This window comes from Taudactylus pleione, unplaced genomic scaffold (genome assembly GCF_031769625.1).
Source record: "Taudactylus pleione unplaced genomic scaffold, aTauple2 ptg001127l, whole genome shotgun sequence".
Lineage (NCBI taxonomy): Eukaryota > Metazoa > Chordata > Amphibia > Anura > Myobatrachidae > Taudactylus > Taudactylus pleione.
The window spans coordinates 1,412,293-1,436,773 of NW_028285528.1; the positions used below are offsets into that span (position 1 = coordinate 1,412,293).

At 43.9% G+C, this 24,481-nt stretch overlaps 1 protein-coding gene across 1 annotated transcript in view; it reads left to right on the forward strand.

Moving 5' to 3' along the window:
• LOC148453586 (uncharacterized) overlaps positions 1-24,481 on the forward strand; it is a 44,725-nt gene that overhangs the window by 11,815 nt on the left and 8,429 nt on the right. Inside the window, exons 2-4 of the mRNA XM_088461964.1 lie at positions 2,104-2,181; positions 2,301-2,398; positions 2,581-3,307. Of these exons, the coding sequence (XP_088318090.1) occupies positions 2,148-2,181; positions 2,301-2,398; positions 2,581-3,307 (859 nt within the window). The 5' untranslated portion in view covers positions 2,104-2,147. The remainder of the gene's footprint in view (positions 1-2,103; positions 2,182-2,300; positions 2,399-2,580; positions 3,308-24,481) is intronic.

Here is a 24,481-nt window from a genome sequence, read left to right on the forward strand (position 1 = left end):
CAGGTTACCACGATGACATATAGCATCTAGTTATACAGCATTGCAGGTTACCACGGTGACATATAGTATCTAGTTATACAGCATTGCAGGTTACCTCGGTGACACATAGCATCTAGTTATACAGCATTGCAGGTTACCACGGTGACATGTAGCATCTAGTTATACAGCATTGTCGGTTACCACGGTGACATACAGTATAGCATCTAGTTTTCTACAGCAGGGTCCATGGGGCTCCACAGGAGACCTTGGGGTATAGGCAATGACGTCAGTCTCGGGCACCTCAATAGTTAAACTTGTGCTCCCAGGATGCATCGGGCCCCTCTCCTATACCCCGCCCCCAAGCCAAGGCACCTCAGTTTCGTAGGTGCTCGGCATGGAGTCGGGTCACTTCAAGAGGGGCTGCGTTGACAGCCCCAGAAATCTTTTAAAACTAAAAGAGTGGTCAGCAGGGGCAGTCCAGTGGACGCCCATGCTGCCACTCTGACACCCCGCCAGCGTTGAGACGCTGGCATGGCACCAGGGATCGCTGCGGCTGTCTGGGGGTTTTGGCTAGCAAAAACCCCCAGACGCCCAGGACTGTGGCACGGGGGACGTTAAGGTAAGCAACGGGCGTCCGCTGACATCACAGTCCTGTAGGCTTCCCAGGTGGGGGTCCTGTGGAAGCAGCTGCGCGTGTTAACAGGCATTGTGCCTGCTCAGACACTATACCATCAGGGATAACGGGCCACAGTGTGCAGACATTGTCGGCATCCCGGGGGTTAATAGCATGCCAGGGGAGCGGGTCTTCCCTGTACTGTACAGCCGGCCTCTCCCCCGCTGCACTGCACGCCTTTCCACTGCGGTCTGGCGATTGCAGGCAGCTCTCCTCCCTCAGACACGCCCCCTATGAGTCCGGCAGCCATTTTATATGTGCTGAAGCGCTGGTCTCACCTGGAGTTGCGGTGCCTGGGTCCCCCTACATACCTCTCCTCTTAGCAGGTCAGTGTATGTAGCGCTATTCCTACTAGACACAAGGTCTAGCTAGTTGATGATAGTGCAATATAGTGCAGGAATTTCCTGGCATTGTATGTGTCTGCTAGCGCTGTCTGCCTGTATTTCTCTGTCAGCCATTTTAGCTATCCCTGTATTTCTCTGTCACCCATTTTATCTCTCCTTGTGCTTTCACTAGCCCTTGCGGTGACACTGCTGCTCAGGGGTTAATTCGCTTCACAGTTCAAACGATTATTGTACTGAGGAGTGTGACACATACATTTATAATGTCTGCCAGTGATTCTGGTCAGGCTGATCTACTCCTCACACAGTCCTGCAACCGGTGTTTGGCTGGAATAAGAGAGGGAGAGATTATTGTGGGAGGATTGTGTACCCTGTGCCCAGCTCTTCTCAAGAGCCTCCATGGGCTTGCTTTGCACAAGCACTAATTACCCTGATGGGTCGGCTTGCTGCACCAGTGACCCCACCATTGGGGTACGCACCACAGCTTGCTATGCCATTTGCGTCACAGAGGACCCCCAGACAATTGTCTGTGGCTCATAGTATGCCTTTACAACCTACTCCCTACCAAACACAGTCGGAGCCTGTGTGGGTTAATACACTCTCCAGTACGGTGCAAAACGGAGGTGTTACAGGGGGAGCCTTTCCAACGTTCTGTTAGGAAATAGATACTGGCCCTCATTCAGAGTCGAGCAGGAAGCAGGAAGCTCCCCACTGACATCATTGCTGATGTCAGTGGTACCGGCCCCAAACGGCAAGCGTTCCGTTCTCTCATACAGCATTACTGGGGGTCTCTGTACCTATAGTATATACCAGTGATGGGAGGCCAGGGCTATATACCCTGTACTGTCATACGGTCTCCTCATACAGCAGCACTGGGGGTCTCTGTACCTATAGTATATACCAGTGAGGGGAGGCCGGGGATATACAACCTTAATGAGACATTATACAGTAACACCAGGGGATGTGTCTGGGTGATGACTGGAGAGGTGACTACTGGGAATGGGACGACATACAGTAACACCAGGGGATGTGTCTGGGTGATGACTGTATCATTGTGTGTGTCAGGTTCCTATAAGGTGTCAGGATGTCACTGTCTATGTCTCCATGCAGGAGGGGATTATATAGAGGAACACAGGGGTCTGTACAAGGACGTGATGATGGAGAATCACTGGCCCCTCACATCACTGGGTAAGAGGAGAATGTGATTTATTGTACAGGGGAGAGCAGGTGTGGAGGCCCCAATACACACACATCATGTGATAATCACATATATACAATGTACTCAGTCACCTTTGTGTTTCCTACAGATGAACCCAGTAACAGAAATACCCCAGAGAGATGTCCCCGTCCTCTTTATTCACAGGATTGTGCAGAGGAGAATCACAGGACCCCAAAGGAGCATCGGGTAATATAGGCTCTTCCCAATGACCACAAAAACCAAAGTGACTTTTCATTAATTGACCTGTATTTATTAATTATTCTGCATCTAATCGATTTTTTTAACATGCTGATATTATACTATATATGCTTAAATAATGGACTCCGACATTACCAAGGTATTATTTTATTGTTTTCTGTGAAATTAAGAATGAAGAACTAACAGAGACAGAAGATATAGAGAGAGAAGAAAAGACGTATATGACAGAAATGAAGGTAGAAGATATAGACGGAGAAGAAGAAACGCATGTGACTTATATTAAAGCTATAGAGGAAGAAGAAAAGATGTATGTGACTTATATGAAGGCTGAAGATATAGAGGGAGAAGAAGAGACGTATGTGACTGATTTAAAGGCAGAAGATATAGAGGGAGAAGAAGAGACGCATGAGACTGTTATGAAGGCAGAAGATATAGAGGGAGAAGAAGAGATGTATGTGACTTATATGAAGGCAGAAGATATAGAGGGAGAAGAAGAGATGTATGTGACTGATATGAAGACAGAAGATACAGAGAGAGCAGAAGAGACGTATGTGACTGATATGAAGACAGAATATATAGAGGGAGAAGAGACATATGTGACTGATATTAAGGCAGAAAATATGGAGGGAGAAGAACAGTATGTGAATGATATGAAGGTAGAAGATATAAATGGAGAAGAAGAGACGTATGTGAATGATATAAATGGAGAAGAAGAGATGTATGTGACTGATTTTAAGACAGAAGCTAAAGAGGGAGAAGAAGAGATAAATGTGTCTGGTGATAATAAAGCAGAACATACAGAGGGAGGAGAGATGTATGCAAGAGGTGATCAGCAGTGCAAGGAGGAAGAAATCCCTACAGATCTCAACACAGGCACTTATTTTTTTGCAGAAAAACGTCACATATTCGCTTTGCTCAGTCACTACAGCAATCTCTTCTACACCTTCCTCTTCCAGTACCAACTAAAGAGGGAAAAGTATCTGAACAGTGAGGAGTCAGGAGCCATCAGCCCCTATTATACTCCTGCTCTCCCCCTCACATCATGTCACTGTGTGTTACCAGCCCAGAGATCTGACCAGTCTCCTCCCCACACTCTCTGGTATATCTCATACATCAGGAGCCATCAGTCTCTATTATACTCCTGCTCTCCTCCTCACATCATGTCACTGTGTATTACCAGCACAGAGATCTAACCAGTCTCCTCCCCACACTCTCTAGTGTATCTCATACATCAGTAGGTGGGATGTCAGCATGATCCTAACTGTGTTCAAGGCCGTAAAGGGCTGCGCTGAATCCCAGTGGGGGGCATTGGGTAATCACTCTAGGTGTGGCCATGACCCTTTAGGATTTAAAAAGGAAAAAAATTATTTTTGCAATGCCGCGTAGTGGTGCACTGTGAGCCCCTCAGCTCTCCAAAAAGCCTGGTGGAGGCGCGATCAGTGTGATCGCCTCCCCCCCCCCCCCCCACAGGCAAGAGACTACTGCTGCTCAGCGTGTGCTGGGCTGGTGTGATGTAAGAGGGAGGGTGCGACCCCAAGCCAGGCCCCTCCAGCAAGCCCGAGTCTGGGTAATTAGTACCCGGTCCCACCCCTCTGCGCCCGTACCTGTGCTCTACCACATGTGAAATTATCCTCTTGAATAATAGCACCTAACTAGTTCATTCTTTAAACGTGTATACGAAACAATACTGCAATACTAAAGCAGAATGAAGTTTACCACACATCTAAAGATTATCTGTCCACAAAATTAGAGAAGAAAAAATGAAATGCCTAAGGTGGTGCACAATGAATCTTAAAATATAAGTTTTATTAATTTAATTTTAATACTGTCTCATAGGACAGAAAAAACAGCGAAAGATTAAAACCATTGAAGAGTCAAAAAAAGTGATGAATCCAGTGAGTTAAAATGTATATGCAACGATCCTGCATTTCCACATATTCTTATATTAAATCCACTTTATCAAGTGTGTCATACATAACACTTATCCTGTGTTAAGTATATCAGATATGTAGTATCTATTGATTGCTGTTTATCAGCATATAATCTTATATCTTTATTCCGTTATAATAAATAACAGTAGATACTAGTCATAAATGATTACTGTAGTTATTATTCAACCATCTAAGTCTGTTTTTGACAGATGGGTATATCAGAAATTTGGGAAGTAGTGTTTTATGATTGCTTGTATAGTTATAGCTACCAAGATCACTTATATTGAATAAACAAATATATGCTTCAACTGTGTTGTGTTTTATTCCAGGTTAATAAAATACATAGATCTCCAACCTGTCACTGTCAGTACAGTGTTGATTTTATTATATGTTCTTAATTTCAACCTTCCAGAGAGTGCTTATGGGAAACATATATGTAAATTTTTATAGCATAATATCTGGTCTGCCTGCTTCTCATGCATTCATAAATCAGCCCTCCATGATATTATAATAGGAGGCAGCAGATTGATTGCTCCCAAAATATAACTACAGATCCGTTATATAACACACATTGTAATCTCCGTTTCAGCTCATATAGTCATTGACAAACCCTCCCGGGTTTTACATATAGAGCATCAGAGAAATTAGTTTTTAAATCATAGCTAGTGGTATCAGGATACATCGCGGACCGACGCGGCGTTTCGCTTAAAAGCTTTGTCAAGGTAAGCCGAGCCGCTTACTGGAACTGCCTTAAATACCCGCGACCATGTAATTTGAGGTGCGGGATGTCAATCAATCCCATGCTGCCTATCCTTTCTGGCTGCGTCATAGTGCACCGCCCTCTCTAAGTTAGAACAACGTCAGGACCAGTAACGTAATGTTCCAAGGATTCTCAATCGATCCCTGATCTGTCTTATAGCTATCAGACCAAAACAATCGATCTCGGAGATCAATGCTCCTATACACCTTAATATAAAAACCGTGTAAGTTAAGAAACACTACTATTGATCATAGTCTCTATTGGGTTCCGATATTAATATTAACAATGTGATCATCCGTTGGATATATACCTATCCATGAGAATTAATAGTATTCGGGACCGGTCATGTGACTATCCCATAATATTAACTAATAGGATCTATTCAGGTCTATCTAATCGATAGACAATCACAGATTGGCTTCTAATAAGATGTCCTCAATCCATCATCTATAGAATAGATTTAGATGATCTTTCACATAACTTAGTTGATACCTTATTATTAAATTAATTTATCAATTGATTGCATTATTATTGTATAGAAACCTTTATACAATATTTGTAGATATGATCCCCACAATAAATTACTATCCCAATTTTGAATAAACTATCATAAAATGTGCAAGATTAATTATAATATCTACTGTGAACATGTGTAAAAAAATCATTGTGATAATAAAGTGCAAACAATGAATACAAATAATTAATGTGTTAAAAATTAATATCATATAAAAAATATTAAAATAACTAAATATATCAATTTGTGCATAAATTATCTCCAAAAAAAACCCATCTTAAAATTATGATTATAAACAATAATATAATATTTCAAAATACATGTCTATGGCCCTCACTTAGACCCACTTGCGAGCGGCTGTCCGCTCACAAGTGGGTCGATGTTCCCCACTGCGCATGCGCATGACGGAGGGAGCTCCGTCGTGCGCATGCGCGAGACCCGACGAGCGAAGGACTTTCCTTCGCTCGGAGTGTCTCATCAAAGGGGGCGTGCTGTCGATGGTGACTGACAGCACGCCCCCTTTGGTGGGCGTGCCGGGGGCATGCCTGCCAGACGGAGGCGTTCCCAAGGGAACGCCTACCGTCTGCGGCCGGCCCCACTGACATCACTAGTGATGTCAGTGGGAGTGATTTTGGCTCTGATAGAGCCAAAATCACTCTTGGCCTTGCGGTTGAAAAACTCAACCGCAGGCTTCTGCTCGCAGTTTCGATGGTCGCGATGGTCAAGACCATCGCGACCATCCTGCACGCTCGTATATGCTGTGGGTGGTGACCCACAGCTATACGAGCGTCCAGGAGGACGCTCCATATTAATGGAGGTGGGCCCTGATTCAGAGCGAGCGCTCTGGTCAGAGCGTCCGGCTCTGAATCAGGGCCTATGTCTTTACATATATACTCATACACACACACACACACACACACACACACATATATCCTTTCAAAATCTATACACCCAATCAAATTCGGTGATAAACAAAAACAAAAAACAATAAATTCAAAAATAAATTTTGTGAAATTTAATAGTGTAGACTATAATCAAATGTGTGTAAAAATCTTTATAATCCTATATCCATATATATATATATATATATATATATATATATATATATACATATGTATGAATATACATACACACATATATACTAGGGGTGAGCGGGTTCGGATTTCTGAAATCCGAACCCCCCCGAGCCCCCCCGATCCGAGTCCGATCCGAGTCAGGCTCGACTTTTCCCGCCTGACTCGGATCTGAAATCGAGGCAAAACGTCATCTTCCCGCCTTCCGAGTCTCGCGGGTTTTGGATCCTATATAAGGTACACACGTCGGCGCCATTTTCTCACTCGGCTGTGGACAGTGAAGAGGGAGGGTGGGAGTTAGGGCTGTGTAGTGTAGTGTAGTGTAGTGCTGCTGTTGTCCACTACTTCAAAGTCCATAGGGGCTGGCTGTGTTGTGCTGTGCTGCTGTTGTTAATAGGGGCTGTGTCCACTACTTCAAAGTCCATAGGGGCTGGCTGGACTGTGTTGTGCAGTCAGTTCTCCATAGGGGCTGTGTCCACTCCAAAGTCCTGTGCAGTGTCCCAGTCCTAAAGGAGTGCTGTAGTGTTGTCCAGGGGGTGCTCTGTCCATCAGGGGTGCTCCCCCCAAGTGCTAAAAAAATAATATATTTTCTGTGTTTGTGAATTGTGTGCGCAGTAGCCGCACGTGCATCAACAAAGTAGTGCCAAGCGTGCGCCTGTGTCATAAGTAAAGGGCCGGCTGGCTTGACCGTTAAGGGTGCTGTAACCCCCGAAAGTACACTCCAGTCCAAACCAAAAAAAAATTATTTTCTGTGTTTGTGAATTGTGTGCGCAGTAGCCGCACGTGCATCAACAAAGTAGTGCCAAGCGTGCGCCTGTGTCATAAGTAAAGGGCCGGCTGGCTTGACCGTTAAGGGTGCTGTAACCCCCGAAAGTACACTCCAGTCCAAACCAAAAAAAAAATTATTTTCTGTGTTTGTGAATTGTGTGCGCAGTAGCCGCACGTGCATCAACAAAGTAGTGCCAAGCGTGCGCCTGTGTCATAAGTAAAGGGCCGGCTGGCTTGACCGTTAAGGGTGCTGTAACCCCCGAAAGTACACTCCAGTCCAAACCAAAAAAAATATTATTTTCTGTGTTTGTGAATTGTGTGCGCAGTAGTCGCACGTGCATCAACAAAGTAGTGCCAAGCGTGCGCCTGTGTCATAAGTAAAGGGCCGGCTGGCTTGACCGTTAAAGGGTGCTGTAACCCCCAAAGTACACTCCAGTCCAAACCAAAAAAAAAATTATTTTCTGTGTTTGTGAATTGTGTGCGCAGTAGCCGCACGTGCATCAACAAAGTAGTGCCAAGCGTGCGCCTGTGTCATAAGTAAAGGGCCGGCTGGCTTGACCGTTAAGGGTGCTGTAACCCCCGAAAGTACACTCCAGTCCAAACCAAAAAAAAAATTATTTTCTGTGTTTGTGAATTGTGTGCGCAGTAGCCGCACGTGCATCAACAAAGTAGTGCCAAGCGTGCGCCTGTGTCATAAGTAAAGGGCCGGCTGGCTTGACCGTTAAGGGTGCTGTAACCCCCGAAAGTACACTCCAGTCCAAACCAAAAAAAATATTATTTTCTGTGTTTGTGAATTGTGTGCGCAGTAGTCGCACGTGCATCAACAAAGTAGTGCCAAGCGTGCGCCTGTGTCATAAGTAAAGGGCCGGCTGGCTTGACCGTTAAAGGGTGCTGTAACCCCCAAAGTACACTCCAGTCCAAACCAAAAAAAAAATTATTTTCTGTGTTTGTGAATTGTGTGCGCAGTAGCCGCACGTGCATCAACAAAGTAGTGCCAAGCGTGCGCCTGTGTCATAAGTAAAGGGCCGGCTGGCTTGACCGTTAAGGGTGCTGTAACCCCCGAAAGTACACTCCAGTCCAAACCAAAAAAAAAATTATTTTCTGTGTTTGTGAATTGTGTGCGCAGTAGCCGCACGTGCATCAACAAAGTAGTGCCAAGCGTGCGCCTGTGTCATAAGTAAAGGGCCGGCTGGCTTGACCGTTAAGGGTGCTGTAACCCCCGAAAGTACACTCCAGTCCAAACCAAAAAAAAAATTATTTTCTGTGTTTGTGAATTGTGTGCGCAGTAGCCGCACGTGCATCAACAAAGTAGTGTCAAGCGTTCGCCTGTGTCATAAGTAAAGGGCCGGCTGGCTTGACCGTTAAGGGTGCTGTAACCCCCGAAAGTACACTCCAGTCCAAACCAAAAAAAAAATTATTTTCTGTGTTTGTGAATTGTGTGCGCGGTAGCCGCACGTGCATCAACAAAGTAGTGCCAAGCGTTCGCCTGTGTCATAAGTAAAGGGCCGGCTGGCTTGACCGTTAAGGGTGCTGTAACCCCCGAAAGTACACTCCAGTCCAAACCAAAAAAAAAATTATTTTCTGTGTTTGTGAATTGTGTGCGCAGTAGCCGCACGTGCATCAACAAAGTAGTGCCAAGCGTGCGCCTGTGTCATAAGTAAAGGGCCGGCTGGCTTGACCGTTAAAGGGTGCTGTAACCCCCGAAAGTACACTCCAGTCCAAAGCCAAACCAAAAAAAAATTATTTTCTGTGTTTGTGAATTGTGTGCGCAGTAGCCGCACGTGCATCAACAAAGTAGTGCCAAGAGTGCGCCTGTGTCATAAGTAAAGGGCCGGCTGGCTTGACCGTTAAAGGGTGCTGTAACCCACAAAGTACACTCCAGTCCGAACCAAAAAAAAATTTATTTTCTGTGTTTAGCCGCACGTATATATCAAATCGATATAACATAAATGGAGGACCAAACTTTCTCCGATAAAAATAAAATAGAGAAAGATCAAGAACCACTTCCTCCTAGTGCTGAAGCTGCTGCCACTAGTCATGACATAGACGATAACATGCCATCAACGTCGTCTGCCAAGGCCGATGCCCAATGTCATAGTAGAGGGCACATACAATCCCAAATGGCAAAGTTCAGGAAAATGACCTTGAAAAAGACATTTAAATCAGCTGAAGAGAAACGTAAACTTGCCAATATGCCATTTACGACACGGAGTGGCAAGGAACGGCTAAGGTCGATCCCTAGTATGTTCATGACTAGTGGTTCAGCTTCACATGACGATGGAAGCCCTCCTCCCACTAAAAAAATCAAAAGAGTTAAGCTGGCAAAAGCACAGCGAAGAACTGTGCTTTCTAAGAAGATATCACAAATCCCCAAAGAGAGTCCAAGTGTGGTGGTGGTTGCGATGCCTGACCTTCCCAGCACTGGACGGGAAGAGGTGGCTCTTTCCACCATTTGCACGCCCCCTGCAAGTGCTGAAAGGAGCACCCACAGTCCACTTGCTGATATGCAAATTGAAGATGTCACTGTTGAAGTACAACAGGATGAGGATACTGGTGTAGCTGGCGCTGAGGAGGAAGTTGGCGAGGAGGATTCTGATGGTGATGTGGTTTGTTTAAATCAGGCTCCGGGGGAGACAGTTGTTGTCCGTGGGATGAAAAAGCCCATCACGGTCATGCCTGGGCAGAAGACCAAACATTCCACCTCTTTGGTCTGGCAATATTTCTATCCAAATCCGGACAACAACTGTCTTGCCATATGTACCATATGTAAAGGTGAAATAAGTAGGGGTAGGGACGTCAACCACCTAGGAACATCCTCCCTTATACGGCACCTGCAGCGCGTTCATAAAAAGTTACTGTCAAGTTCAGAAACTTTGGCTCAGACCGTAAGCAGTCCAGGGACACCTAAATCCCGTTGTCCTGTTGTATCCAAGCGCCTGCAAACCACACCGTCAACTCCCTCCTCGTCAATTTCCTCCTTAGTCAGGATCGGAAGTAGTCCTGCAGGCCATATCACTGGCATGACTGACTCTCCTATCCGGGATTCCTCCGGAGGATCCTGCATTGCTACGCCTACTGCTGCCGCTGCTGCTGTTGCTGCTGCTGCTGGGAGTCGTTCATCATCCCAGAGAGGAAGTAGGAACACCACTACTTTTACTAAACAATTGACCCTCCAACAGTCCTTAGCGAGGAGGATGAAGTACGACAGCAGTCATCCTGAAGCAAAACGTATAACTGAGGCCTTGACTGCTATGTTGGTGTTAGACGTGCGTCCGGTATCCGCCATTAGTGCAGTGGGATTTAGACAATTGATGGAGGTAGTGTGTCCCCGGTTCCAAATCCCGTCTAGATTCCACTTCACTAGGCAGGCGATACCGAGACTGTACAGAAACGTCAGAAAAAGTGTCCTCAGTGTCCTGAAAAATGCCGTTGTACACAATGTCCACTTAACCACGGACATGTGGACAAGTGGAACAGGGCAGACTAAGGACTATATGACTGTGACAGCCCACTGGGTAGATGTATCACCTTACGCAGCAACAGCAGCAGCGTCACCAGTAGCAGCATCTCAGAAACGCCAGCTCGTTACAAGGCAGGCTACGCTGTGTATCACCGGTTTCAGTAAGAGGCACACCGCCGACAACCTCTTAGAGAAACTGAGGGAAATCATCGCCCAGTGGCTTACCCCACTTAGACTCTCCTGGGGATTTGTGATATCTGACAACGCCACCAATATTGTGCGGGCATTACATCTGGGCAAATTCCAGCACGTCCCATGTTTTGCTCACACAATAAACTTGGTGGTGCAGAATTTTCTGAAAAGCGACAGGGGCGTGCAGGAGACGCTTTGGGTGGCCCGAAAAATTTCTGGCCACTTTCGCCATTCAGCGACTGCGTGCCGAAGACTGGAGCGCCAGCAAACACTCTTGAACCTGCCCCGCCATCACCTGAAGCAAGAGGTTGTGACGCGGTGGAACTCAACCCTCTATATGCTTCAGAGGATGGAGGAGCAGCAAAAGGCCATACAAGCCTATACATCCACCTATGACATAGGCAAAGGAGGGGGTATGCACCTGACTCAAGCGCAGTGGAGAATGATTTCCGTGTTGTGCAAGGTTCTTCAGCCCTTCGAACTTGCCACACGTGAAGTCAGTTCAGACACTGCCAGCTTGAGTCAGGTCATTCCCCTCATCAGGCTTTTGCAGAAGCAGCTGGAGAAAGTGAAGGAGGAGCTAAGACGGAGCGATTCCGCTCGGCATGTGGGACTTGTGGATGAAGCCCTTCATTCGCTTTGCCAGGATTCCAGGGTGGTCAATCTGTTGAAATCAGACCACTACATTTTGGCCACCGTGCTCGATCCTAGGTTTAAAGCCTATGTGGTGTCTCTCTTTCCGGCCGACACAAGCCTGCAGAGGTGCAAAGACCTGCTGGTGAACACACTGTCAGCTGAAGCGGAACGTGACACGTCAACGGCTCCTTCTTCATTTTCTCCCGCAACTGGGGCTGCCAGGAAAAAACTTAGGTATCCTAAGCAACCCGCTGGCGGTGATGCAGGGCAGGCAGGACCAAGTTTGGACATCTGGTCCGGACTGAAGGACCTGGCAACAATTTCTGACATGTCTACTGTCACTGCATATGATACTGTCACCATTGACAGAATGGTGGAGGATTACATCGGTGACAGCATCCAAGTAGGCATGTCAGACAGTCCATACCTGTACTGGCAGGAAAAAGAGGCAATTTGGAGGCCCCTGTACAAACTGGCTCTATTTTACCTGAGTTGCCCCCCCTCCAGTGTGTACTCCGAAAGAGTGTTTAGTGCAGCCGGGAACCTTGTCAGCGAAAGGCGTAGGAGGTTGCTTCCACAGAATGTGGAGAAGATGATGTTCATCAAAATGAATTATCAGCTCTTCCAGGGAGACCAGCCTCCAGAAGGTACAGAGGGACCTGTGGTGGTGGATTCAAGTGGGGACGAGTTAATACTTTGTGAGGATGAGGATGTACACACTGAAGAGGGTGAGGAATCGGTGGATGAGGAGGATGAGGATGACATCTTGCCTCCGTAGAGCCAGTTTGTGCAGGGACACATTAATTGCCAGCTTGTTTTGTGGGGGCCCAAACGAACCAATCATTTCAGCCACAGTTGTGTGGCAGACCCTGGCGCTGAAATGATTGATTTGTTAAAGTGTGCATGTCCTGTTTATACAACATAAGGGTGGGTGGGAGGGCCCAAGGACAATTCCATCTTGCACCTCTTTTTTTCTTTGCATTATGTACAGTTTGGGGCCTAGTTTTTCTAACTGCCATCCTGCCTGCCACTGCAGTGTCACTCCTAGATGGGTCACGTGTTTGTGCCGCCCACTCGTGTCGCTTAGCATAGTCATCCAGCTACCTCGGTGCAACCTTTTGGACATAAAAACACTATTGTGAGGTGTGAGGTGTTCAGAATAGACTGGAAATGAGTGGAAATTAAGGTTATTGAGGTTAATAATAGCATAGGAGCAGAAAAACCTACAAATTCTGTGATTTTAGCTGTTTTTATGCTTTTTTTCAAAAAAATACAGATCCAAAACACAAAACCCAGAACCCAAAACACGGAAGGGTGGTTTTGGCAAAACCAATCCAGATCCAAAACACGAAGAAAGATCCAGATCCAAAACCAAAACACAAAACACGAAAAGTGGCCGGTGCACACCCCTAATATATACATATATACCTTATTTATATTAGTGAATACATTAATATTCCAAAAATGAATGCTTAAGACAAAACAGAATGAAATAAATTAAATAAATAAAGGGATCAATCAATTTTGATAATGACTTTTTCAAATCTAATAGTTTCAGAATAATTTACTTAGTTAGAATAAATTAAATTAATTTAAATAAATGTTGTTCAACCCACATGATACTATGATAAATCTAAAAAGATTTTCTTCATATAAAGGTAGTCATTTGTCAGTATATACAATGTAATATAATTATAGTCCATCAGTATACTTATATAATGAGATTTATTTTAGAAAGGCTGAAAAGCTGTTTTCCTCATTGAGACCTTTGGGTGTCAGGGTGTCTAGGAAGAAAATAAATTTCGATTCCTGTTTTAAAAGTTCCACATCCACGGCTCCCCCTCTGATGTTCATATTAATTCTTTTTAATCCAAAGGCTTTTAACCCTTTAGAATTTCCATCATGTTACTTCAAAAAATGTCTGGCTATAGGAGTCAGGGGTCTAAATTTCTGTTTATCTTGCTCTGTATTTCTTATGCTCCCTTAATGTTCTAAAACTCTTATTTTAAGGGTTTTTTGGTTTTTCCATTATACATTTTCTTGCAAGGGCACTGAAGATTGTAAATGACCCCTGCCGTATCACAATTAATGTGCTCCTTGATATGCCAGATCTTATTGTATCTGTCCTTAAAAGTATTAGTTGTAATCATAGTTGGACATGCCTTACATGTTCCACTTTTTCTAGATCCATATTTGAAGTATAATTGTTTTTTCGGGGATTCCAAGTGGCTTTTTACCAGAATATCCCTCAAATTCTTTGATCTTCTCCAGCTCATTTGGATTTTGTCTCCAACAATCTTGGCTAAATCCTGATCCGTGCGTAAAATATCCAGGTGTTTATGCAAAATTTCCTGAATATTCTGCCATTCATGACAGAATGTTCCCACGAACCTGACACAATCTTGTTCTTTTTCTTCTTCTCTCTTCTTAAGTAATAGGAGCTGATCTCTAGTATATGCCCTAGTATCTTTATAGGCTTTCTTAATAGCTCTACTGCTATATCCTCGGGATTTTAATCTTGTACTAAGTTGTTTCGACCGTAATTGGAATACATGTTCCTCTGAACAATTACGTTTCATACGGAGGAATTCTCCTTTTGGTAGTCCTTTCAATACTGGTGGAAAATGTGAGCTTTTACTATGCAAAATGCTATTAGTAGAAGTTTTTTTTATATATGCTCTATATGTAAAACTCGGGAGGGTTTGTCAATGACTATATGAGTTGAAACGGAGATTACAATGTGTGTTATATAACGGATCTGTAGTTATATTTTGGGAGCAATCAATCTGCTGCCTCCTATTATAATATCATGGAGGGCTGATTTATGAATGCATGAGAAGCAGGCAGACCAGATATTATGCTATAAACATTTACATATATGTTTCCCATAAGTACTCTCTGGAAGGTTGAAATTAAGAACATATAATAAAATCAACACTGTACTGACAGTGACAGGTTGGAGATCTATGTATTTTATTAACCTGGAATAAAACACAACACAGTTGAAGCATATATTTGTTTATTCAATATAAGTGATCTTGGTAGCTATAACTATACAAGCAATCATAAAACACTACTTCCCAAATTTCTGATATACCCATCTGTCAAAAACAGACTTAGATGGTTGAATAATAACTACAGTAATCATTTATGACTAGTATCTACTGTTATTTATTATAACGGAATAAAGATATAAGATTATATGCTGATAAACAGCAATCAATAGATACTACATATCTGATATACTTAACACAGGATAAGTGTTATGTATAACACACTTGATAAAGTGGATTTAATATAAGAATATGTGGAAATGCAGGATCGTTGCATATACATTTTAACTCACTGGATTCATCACTTTTTTCACTCTTCAATGGTTTTAATCTTTTGCTGTTTTTTCTGTCCTATGAGACAGTATTAAAATTAAATTAATAAAACTTATATTTTAAGATTCATTGTGCACCACCTTAGGCATTTCATTTTTTCTTCTCTAATTTTGTGGTATAATGCTCATTGCCTGTGGTAGCACCCCCCAATAGATTACAATTAATATCGGGGGTTACCATTGTCCCTTATTGAGGAGTACAATGTTGATCTGGTGCGACTAGATAATCAATATCCAGATTATCTGTCCAACCAGCCAACTAGTTGATTGGTTGGAATGAAAATCTGGTAACGTATGGGAGTAACTGTTGATCAGCAATTTGCTCCTAAATGCCAGAAAAAAAATGAAAATGGTCGGTCAGACAAGTTTGTTAAATGTTTGATCTAAACAATTAGTTCAAACAACCGTTTTTGTCCATTTTCCGGCATTTGTGAGCAAATTGCTGATTGTCATTTACTTTCATACCTTACCAGATTTTCATTCCGACCAATCAACTAGTTGGCTGGTTGGACAGATAATCTTTAGATGTGTGGCCAGTTTAAGAGGCGTGACTTTATATTGCATTCTTGTGTAGCAGAGTTAGTGCACATTTTGTGATGCTTTTACAAACTGTGCACCAACCCTCCACTGTATTAGAGGGCCGCCAGAATTGTGCCCCCCGCTTATATATAATGACCATCATCTACTATTAGAGACTAGTGTAAAAATCAGCAATAAGGCCGCAAGCGGATATCCTATGACTCCACCTTAATAGAGGTGCCATCTTCTAGAGATGGAGGTCTTTGGACTCCAGATATACGTTTTATTACAAAGTATTTACACTGGTATCTAATTTTAGATGATAGTCACAGTGTAGAAGAACTTAGGCTTGTTATTATTGTATATAACCCTGAGGAAGTCATACAGACCACACTGGTGGTCAGGACTAAACGCGTTGTGAAGACTGATGGAGGCTTTTGTCAGTGTCTATTATCTTCAATCTTTTTAGAAAGATTTTTCAGAGAAGTGATTCATAGGACTCGATTCAATTGATCGCAAAGTAAATAGTGCCTGGAGGGAGCTCCCGGCGCTATTCAATTCTGCGCGGTTAGGTTGGGGAATGCCCGTTCTCCCGCCCCTTGTGCCTTAAACAGGGTGTTTAGTCGCGATAACGGCCATTCTCCGACTAAACTTCCCAGCACGATGCAGTTTTCCCGGCACTAAAGGCAGAAAACAGCAACGCACCTAGACTTTTGTCGGATTTCTGCTCGCATCCCGGGAGGGATGAGAGAAGAAATCCTTATCCGGGCTTTGCAGCGTGCTTAATTGAATAGCTTCGGGAGCTAATTTCCGGCGCTATTCAATTCACGTTGAATTGAATCAAGCTCATATATTTTAATCATAGTACGTCTGGATTTATCTTGTTTTTCCAGTTATATTGGGTGCACTAGAGTGGTTATTTTCACCATTTTTGTGAGATGATCATGTGACCTGTTTATTTTTGAGACGGGACCACGTGGTTATTACACATTCCCCTTTGGATGTATTGGTGATTTTATCTGGACAATATTGCACAAATATATAGAGACACACACATTTAGTAATGTATGTGAGGGTTTGTCTATTTGGAACATCGCAAGACAACTGCAGATGGAGTAAGAAGGCGCTTATTAATTATCTTGGAAGAGTAAAGCTTGATTCTCTATAGCCCTGAGGATGTTGTATTATACAATGAAACACGTAAGGAATAGTGCACATGCTGGAGGGTCCTCTTATTCTGGATGAGGACATGGGTTTCCTGAATCCAGAAAGATCTTTTTCTGCTATTTTGTTCTTTATTATTATTATTGTCCTGCTTCTGCTGTCCTACCATGTACAAGCAGTGAACGGGAGGAGGAGAGAGCGGGTCATAGGATTGAAATCACAGGAGGAGGAAAGAAGTCACTTCTGCTGCAGGGCGAGTCTAGCTGTGATCACCGATATCCAGGAGCATGGAGGGAAAGACAATGGGCCTGATTCAGCGGCGGAAGTAGTTGCTATTGCAGCTTCTAACATGGTAGCAGCTGCGATAGTATTATTATGTTAATGCAGTAGTAGGCGTCCATTTCTCCTGCATGCATTACTGATCCAAGCTGCGTCCAAGTACACAGCATCGGATCATCTGCGATCACATTGGCTGGCCTTGCTGACCATGGGGTCAGGCAAACCACTCAGCACAGATGCACAAAAGAGACCTGGCCTCTCCAATCCTCCCCAAACCTTGGTGACACTCCTTAGTATTGGGAAAACAGAGACCGACGTTGCCCCATAAATGCCAGCAAACTGTTAATCATTGACAGTCTGCTGCCAAACTCTGTCCAACAGACATGTACTGCACATTTGCAGTACGGGTCTGGCGTATGCGCATATTCCCGACCCTTGGGAATCTGCGATCAGGCTCAAAGTTCCCGATCAGGCTGTGCTATATATGCTGCAACCCATGGGGCCAGTCGGAGGTCCCACCACTCACTGCCGGGATTACCCCATGTGTAAGGGCCGTTTGGAGGTCCCACCGCTCACTGCTGGGATCACCCCATTTATAGCGACATGCGTTTCGCTTAAAACATTTTTTTAAATTTACAATCATTAAAAGTTATTTCTTCCATACAGCTCCACAGGGAGACAATGGGGTGTAGGTGGTACTTGGAGGACCGGACACCAACAGCAAAGTTTTTTTCTATAACAGGATGCTTCGGTTCTTCACCCTATGCTCCTCCCAAAGCCTGAAGGCAACTCAATTTCGTTGGTGTCCGGCAGAAGCTGGATCACCATTATACAGTGGGGCTGCTATAAGCAGCCCAAGCTTTATTTCTATGATTTTACTTTACTGTAACAGAGCAAGCAGCGTTAGAAAGTCTCCTGGACATCTGTGCTGCTGCTCCATCACCCCTCTGTGGCACCGCAACTCAGTGGGGCACCAGGGGGGATCTGGCTAGTGTGGCCTCTTAGTCCCCAGACTGCAGCTGGGATGCAAGGGGAAAGTAAAGGCTGACAGTCTCACCTCCGGTCTCTGGAGACAGACCGGAGGCACCGATACAGACACAGGTCCGTCCGGGACTCCAATAGACCTCCAGCATCCATTTTCTACTGAAGGACAACCACAGGTCTCTGGGAACGCTGGATCCAGTCTCTGCCAGCCACTGTGGTCTGCGTAGTTGATTTTAGTGCCCTCTGCAGTTACATTTATTCTCATAGCAGTGAGATGTATTTTCTGCATTGTATGTGACCTATGCTAGCTCTGTTGTCTGGCTTTCTACTGTCATCATTACCTTTCCCTTTTTCTTTTACAACAACCCTAGAATACTGGTGTATAGGGGGTTCGCTGTGCTTCACATCTACTTGTATTTGTGAAGGCTGTCACATACTGTATACCTTTGTTGCATACTGCACTGTGCCATATCGTGCATATATCTGTGTTGCTCACTGCACTGTGCCATATTGATGTACTATACTAATCTTGCAGCTATGTCTAGCAAAGGCAAGAGTAACAAGCAGGCTACTCCTCCTAGCCTGGTTTCCTGTAAGTCCTGTTTGGTAGGTTTATCCCCAGAGGATTCACTTGAAGATGGTCTATATGCATCTTGTTCTACGGAACCCCCCCTGGGCTTCCTTTTCACAGGTGTTGGCAAAGATTGTGGATCGCCTAGCGGTCCCTGTGGTTGCTCCCCCTATGGGATTGCCTCATCAGATACTCCTCGCAATGCATGTACCTTCTTTGCCATCTCCCTGGGTAGACTTTCTACCTCAGTGCAGAGTTTGGCGGCTTTTCAACACATGTTGCAAAAGGAGAGGCCCTTAGCCAGTAAAGCTATTAAGCGTGCTGTGCTATCTTCCCAGTCCACCCAGCTATCAGATTCTGAGTTATTGTCTGGGTAGGCAGAAGATGCAGAAAAACTCTCACTCTGACTCCCCCCTCGGGGAGGAGGGGCCTACGTATAAATTGAATATACCTGCATTAGTGAGAGCTGTAAAATCAATTATTTAAATAGAAGATACAGAGCCCACTCCTAAGGCAAAAAAGCCACTATTTAAATAACAGAAGGTGGTTTTGCTGGAGTTTCCTCACTCTGATCAGCTTTCTGATCTAATGAGTGAAGCATGGAATAAAAAGTTTCAGCTGCCTAAATGCTTGATTTGCTTTTACCCTATTCCAGCTTCTGATTGCGCTAAATGGCAAGTTCCCCCAGTTGTAGTTCCCAAGTGACACGCTTGGTTAAGAACTCTACCTTACCTATCCATACAGCAACCTCCTTGAAGTAGATGACAGATAGAAGGATTGAAGCTTGCCTGACGTCTGTATACTCTCTTACAGGAGCTATTACTCGTTCTGCCATATCTACGGCCTGGGTGGCAAAAGCCATTGAGAGCTGGGCTGAGGCCCTAGAAGACACATTTTCCTCTAATGCTTCTCGGTAACAGCTGTACTACATCTCGCACAGTAGGGATGCAGCCTCCTATTTAGAAGAAGTGGCTTTGAATACTGGTCTCTTAGCTTCCAAGGCATCTGCCACTTCGGTGGTAGCCCGCCGTATCATTCGGCTTGGTCATGGAAGACAGACTCGGACTCTGAAAATGCTTTGGAGTCTCTGCCCTACTCTAGGGAGATGCTTTTTGGCCCAGAATTGGACAAGATTGTGACTACCAAGGCTGCTCCCATACTTGGTCGATCTGTTGCTATTAGCAAGCTCTCTAGAGGTCCTTCACCGCCATCTTCAGGTAACTATTGCCTTTCCACAAATGCACGGCTGGCTGATCAACTGGAAAAAGTCTTCCTTGACCCTTCTCAGAGCATGGTACATCTGGTAGCCTTCTTGGATTCTCAGGCTCAAAGAATCTTCCTGACAGCAGACAAAATCTCCGGACTGCAGCGCCGAGTGCACAGGTTACTCCACAGTCGCTGAGTGTCAATTTACTCAACAATGCAGACCTTGGGATCCATGGTATCCACCTTCGACATGGTGGAGTTTGCGCAGTTCCATTCCAGGCACCTACAACACCTGATCCTATTCAGGTGGAATGGGCTGCCTCAAGGGTCTCCGTTTGTATCCCTGGAATCAGTAGACATCAAATGGCTCACTGCGAATACTCTTTTGGCTATTGGATCTGGGATCACTTAGGTATCAGATTTGGGGGCACTTGCCTGTCGTTCCCCATTTCTGATCTTTTATCAGGACAGGGCCATCCTTTGAACTGATCCTGGTTTTCTTCTCAAGGTGGTCTGTCGTTTCCACTTTAATGAAGAAATTGTAGCTCCGGGCCTTCCAATCACCAGACCTCTCGGCAAGTGAGGCCTCCTTGGATGTGGTCCATGCTCTGAGGATCTACGGGTACCGTACTAGTTCCATCAGGAAAACAGATGTACCATACCAGTTCCATCAGGAAAGCAGATTCCCTTCTTTGTCCTATATGGATTCCATAAGAAGCGATGGCCAGCTAACAAACAGACTCTGGCCAGATTGCTTCGTATGACTATCTCACAGGTTTACACGCAGGCTGGCCTTCCTGTGCTGGATACCTTGTCTGCTCATTCTACTCGCTCTGTGGGTCTCTCGTGGGCTGCCCGCCATGGCACGTCTGATGAACAACTATGCAAGGCGGCCACGTGGTCTACCATCTACACCGTTCTTAGGTTCTATGCCTTTGATACATGTGCCTCTCAGGATGCTTTCTTCGGATGCCGGATTCTCATCAGCTCGGGAGTGTCCCTTGAACAACTGCTTTGGGACATCCACAATGTCGCCCTGTGGAGCCCCATTGGACCCTGAAGAAGAAATGGAGAGTTGTGATAAAACTTACCCTTGTTAACTCTTTAAAGTTCATAGGTTCCACAGGGCACCCGCCCTGACGCTCCTGGCTTCTATGGGTTTCTTCTCTTGCTCACTGGTTTTCTTCTCTGTGTGAGAGTGTGATTCTTCAGTGGACCAGTCTTCTATCTATCCTGCTCCTGCCTTGGGCTTGTTGACCAAACTGAGTTGCCTTCAGGCTGTGGGTGGGATATTAGGGGAAGGACCAGAGCATCCTGGGAGAGAAAAAGCTTTGCTGTTAGTGTCCGATACAAACTGTGGATTGGTCAGAATATATCATCTGATCAACTTCCGGATCACGTGATAGTCACATGATCGGGCGAAACCAGGAAATATATGGGAAAGAGGTATGCTCGTTTTATATTATGTTGTATATTGTTTAGTTTAAATGCTTGGATTAATTTTTGATTTTTAATTTGTGTAGGATTGCCTTCATTAGTGTAAGTACTAATTCTGATTACGTTTTTTTAAAAATGGATGTGTGTACAAATTGATTGCCTAATTGATACTCAGCTGTTCTCTTGAGCCTATAATGAAAGGGGTATTTAAGGAGCCTGAGTAGCTCATTGGAGATATGCTTCTGAAGAAGCTGGATATCGATTTGCCAGCGAAACGCGTTAAGCTTCTCCACCATTTCTAAATTTTTTGGGGACAACTTATTTATTAATTTTGGACACCTTGACACATTGTTTGTTATTGGGACATCCGCATCAATTCCTCAGGATAACAGCTACAAGTGGATCCTATCCAGTCTATGCTCTGATAATACCAACAGGATTTGGACACATGATAATTCATCTGGACTGAGAATTAAGGACACTCCACTTGGTAAATATTTGCTGTAGCATCTACACGGAATCAACAATTGTCCTATAACTAGTGTCTATTCAATTGGACTAAAAGGTCCCCCAGTAGAGACTATATTTGGCTGTTTCAGCGGGGCGCCACTAAGGAGGACAAGGTTCTTTTTGCCCTTTAGAAATAGAACAGGGTACAGCGCCCCACTAAAACAGCCTAGTGGGAATGCTAAGCCTCAGATTTCTTGGCATCCCTTAGTCGGTTGACGCTTAAGGTATGGAAAGCTTCTGTTTTTTGTTTTCTGTTTCCATCTTTATCTGATTACTCCATCCATATTGAATAAGCTTGCCAAGCTATACACCCTAAACCTGCAGTTTTCCAAGATTTGGCCCTTTAAACTATTGCTATACGTCATGATCTTTGGGATGTTATTAGGATCCACAGAGAACATGGCTACCATTATAACTGAAGCTATCCTTTTTGTTTGCTTGTGGATGTCGGTGGCCACTAGTTTACAGTCCATTATCCAAGAGAAGGTAGAGAAACTTAGTCTGACCATGTGCTCCAGACCGCCCCTCCTTGCAGATTGATGACTCTTAAGTATCTATACATTTAATTGCTCCACATTTTAGATTTCTATATATTTCTCATTTCTCTAGCTTTACTGTTTTTTGTTATTATTTTTGTAAATTAACATCATGTATATCTTTATTTGCAGTTCAGTTTTGCTGATGGGTATATTTGTGCCTTCACCTCTCTTTCAGATAGGATCCGCTGTTTTATTGTTCCCCTTTTTTTCTCCTTTTCTTCTTGCCTGGACCTGGCTTGTTCTGCCTTGATGAGATGTTTAGTGAAACTGACCTGCAACATTCTTTTGCACAAAAAAGGATTAGCGTGCTGTGCTGGAGATGAGCAGCTCAGTTAGGGAAATAGATTAGATTATGTGTACAGCGTCAAAGGCTGGACTGAGCGCTAGTGTCGATGTATGTTAAGGAAATGCATAAATATATAAAAGAGATGAAAACAAATAAAATAAGTAAATAAAAATAATAAGTCGATAAAAAATATAAAAATAAAATATGAATAATAAAATATAGAATTATAAAAATGAACCAGATATATTTAAATAAAATAATTAGGTAAACATAAGCACAAAATTCAGCATCAATAGTGTATATGGTTAAAAAGTGGGTATTATAGCCGCTGCTTATATTTGTTAATGTTAATAGCCTTTTAGGACATTATGGGTGTGGTGATGGGAGGTCCTGTATCCACCTTTCAGAGGGTTCTTCACCCTGTTGAGGTTATCTCTGTAACTACCTCCCCCTACCTGAGGTCGGCATTCCTCTTCTCTCTGCAGTCACCAATATGTGGCTGGGACCCGGTCGGATAGCCGCGGCACTTTGTGATGATGTCAGATACCGTGTTATTCATGAGGGTCTAGCCTCCTCCAGCTATTATTCACTTGCACTGTCCACGCTTAACCAACGCATTTTGCATCCGTTGGGATGCTTTTTCAAGTATATTTGCTGTAATTTTTTAGGTCTTTAAATAGGAAAACTTTATTTAGAATTAGGAATGTTCAGAACCGGAAGTGTCCTGTTATAGCGGCAACCTCATGTTCCTATAAGCCATGTTTAAAAACTATATACTGCTGTGCTTTATTTTGACAAGATAAAACTAAAAATATAAAAATAAAAATTACAGTAAAATAAATAAAAGTAAATAAAAACCAAAATTTGGAATAAGATAGAATAATAAGAAAATAATAAAAAAAATAAAAATGAAACTAAAAAATAGTTGTTGTGAATGTGTTTGCAATTGTGTCAAAATTATGTTAAAAAGGCTTTGGGGTAAATTTACTAAAGGTTGATTTGGCATTTTGAGTGATTTGAGGTGCGATTTTCATTCGATTTGTATTCGATTTTGCTTTTCAGTATTTACTAAAGGCCAAATCGTATGTAAAATCGAATTTTTAGTCAAATCGACCATCAGAAAAACATTGGTACTTTTACATAGTCCAACACACAAAACCCTTATTTACTATCATTCGATTTGAAATCGACCTCAAAATCGGTCTTCAAATCGAACTTCAAATCACCAAATGAATAGACCTTTCGATTTGAGCATGAGCAGTTCGGATTGACACAGATACATGCAGACATCAGTGAGATGCCTGCATGTATCTGACTGTAAAAAGTAATTAAACAGTTAAAAGTTAAAAAAAAATTGACATGATGTCCCCCCCAAAACAGAACCAATCCCGGACTGTTCAAATCCAGGTCTGGTTGACTGAGTACAGTGGGACTGATGCCACAGCCAGGGAAGCCCTATCACGGGGCCCCCCAGCCGCCGCATCAGCCCTGACTGCTAGTCCAGACGAGGGATCCCTGGGGAGTTGGAGACCCCTCCAATAAAGGGGTCTCCCTCTGCAGGGCACCCCTAGGCTGAAAGCCCTGGGCTATCCCCGCCAATGGTGGGAGTCGCAGGATAAACTTAAGTAACCCTGCGGCTCCCACCTTTGACTTCAATGGAGGAGCCGTTCATTGGCTGAGAGGCGGGGCCTGACCTCTCTCAGCCAATGAACGCACAGACACGGAGCTTCAAAAGAGGAAGCCGCGTCTGTGCGCTTCATTTGGGAAGGAATAACAATTCTGGTTAGAATGATTATTGCTTAGTGCGATGGTCGGGTTTATCATTTTATTATTTTAACCCATGGATGCCTACTGGAC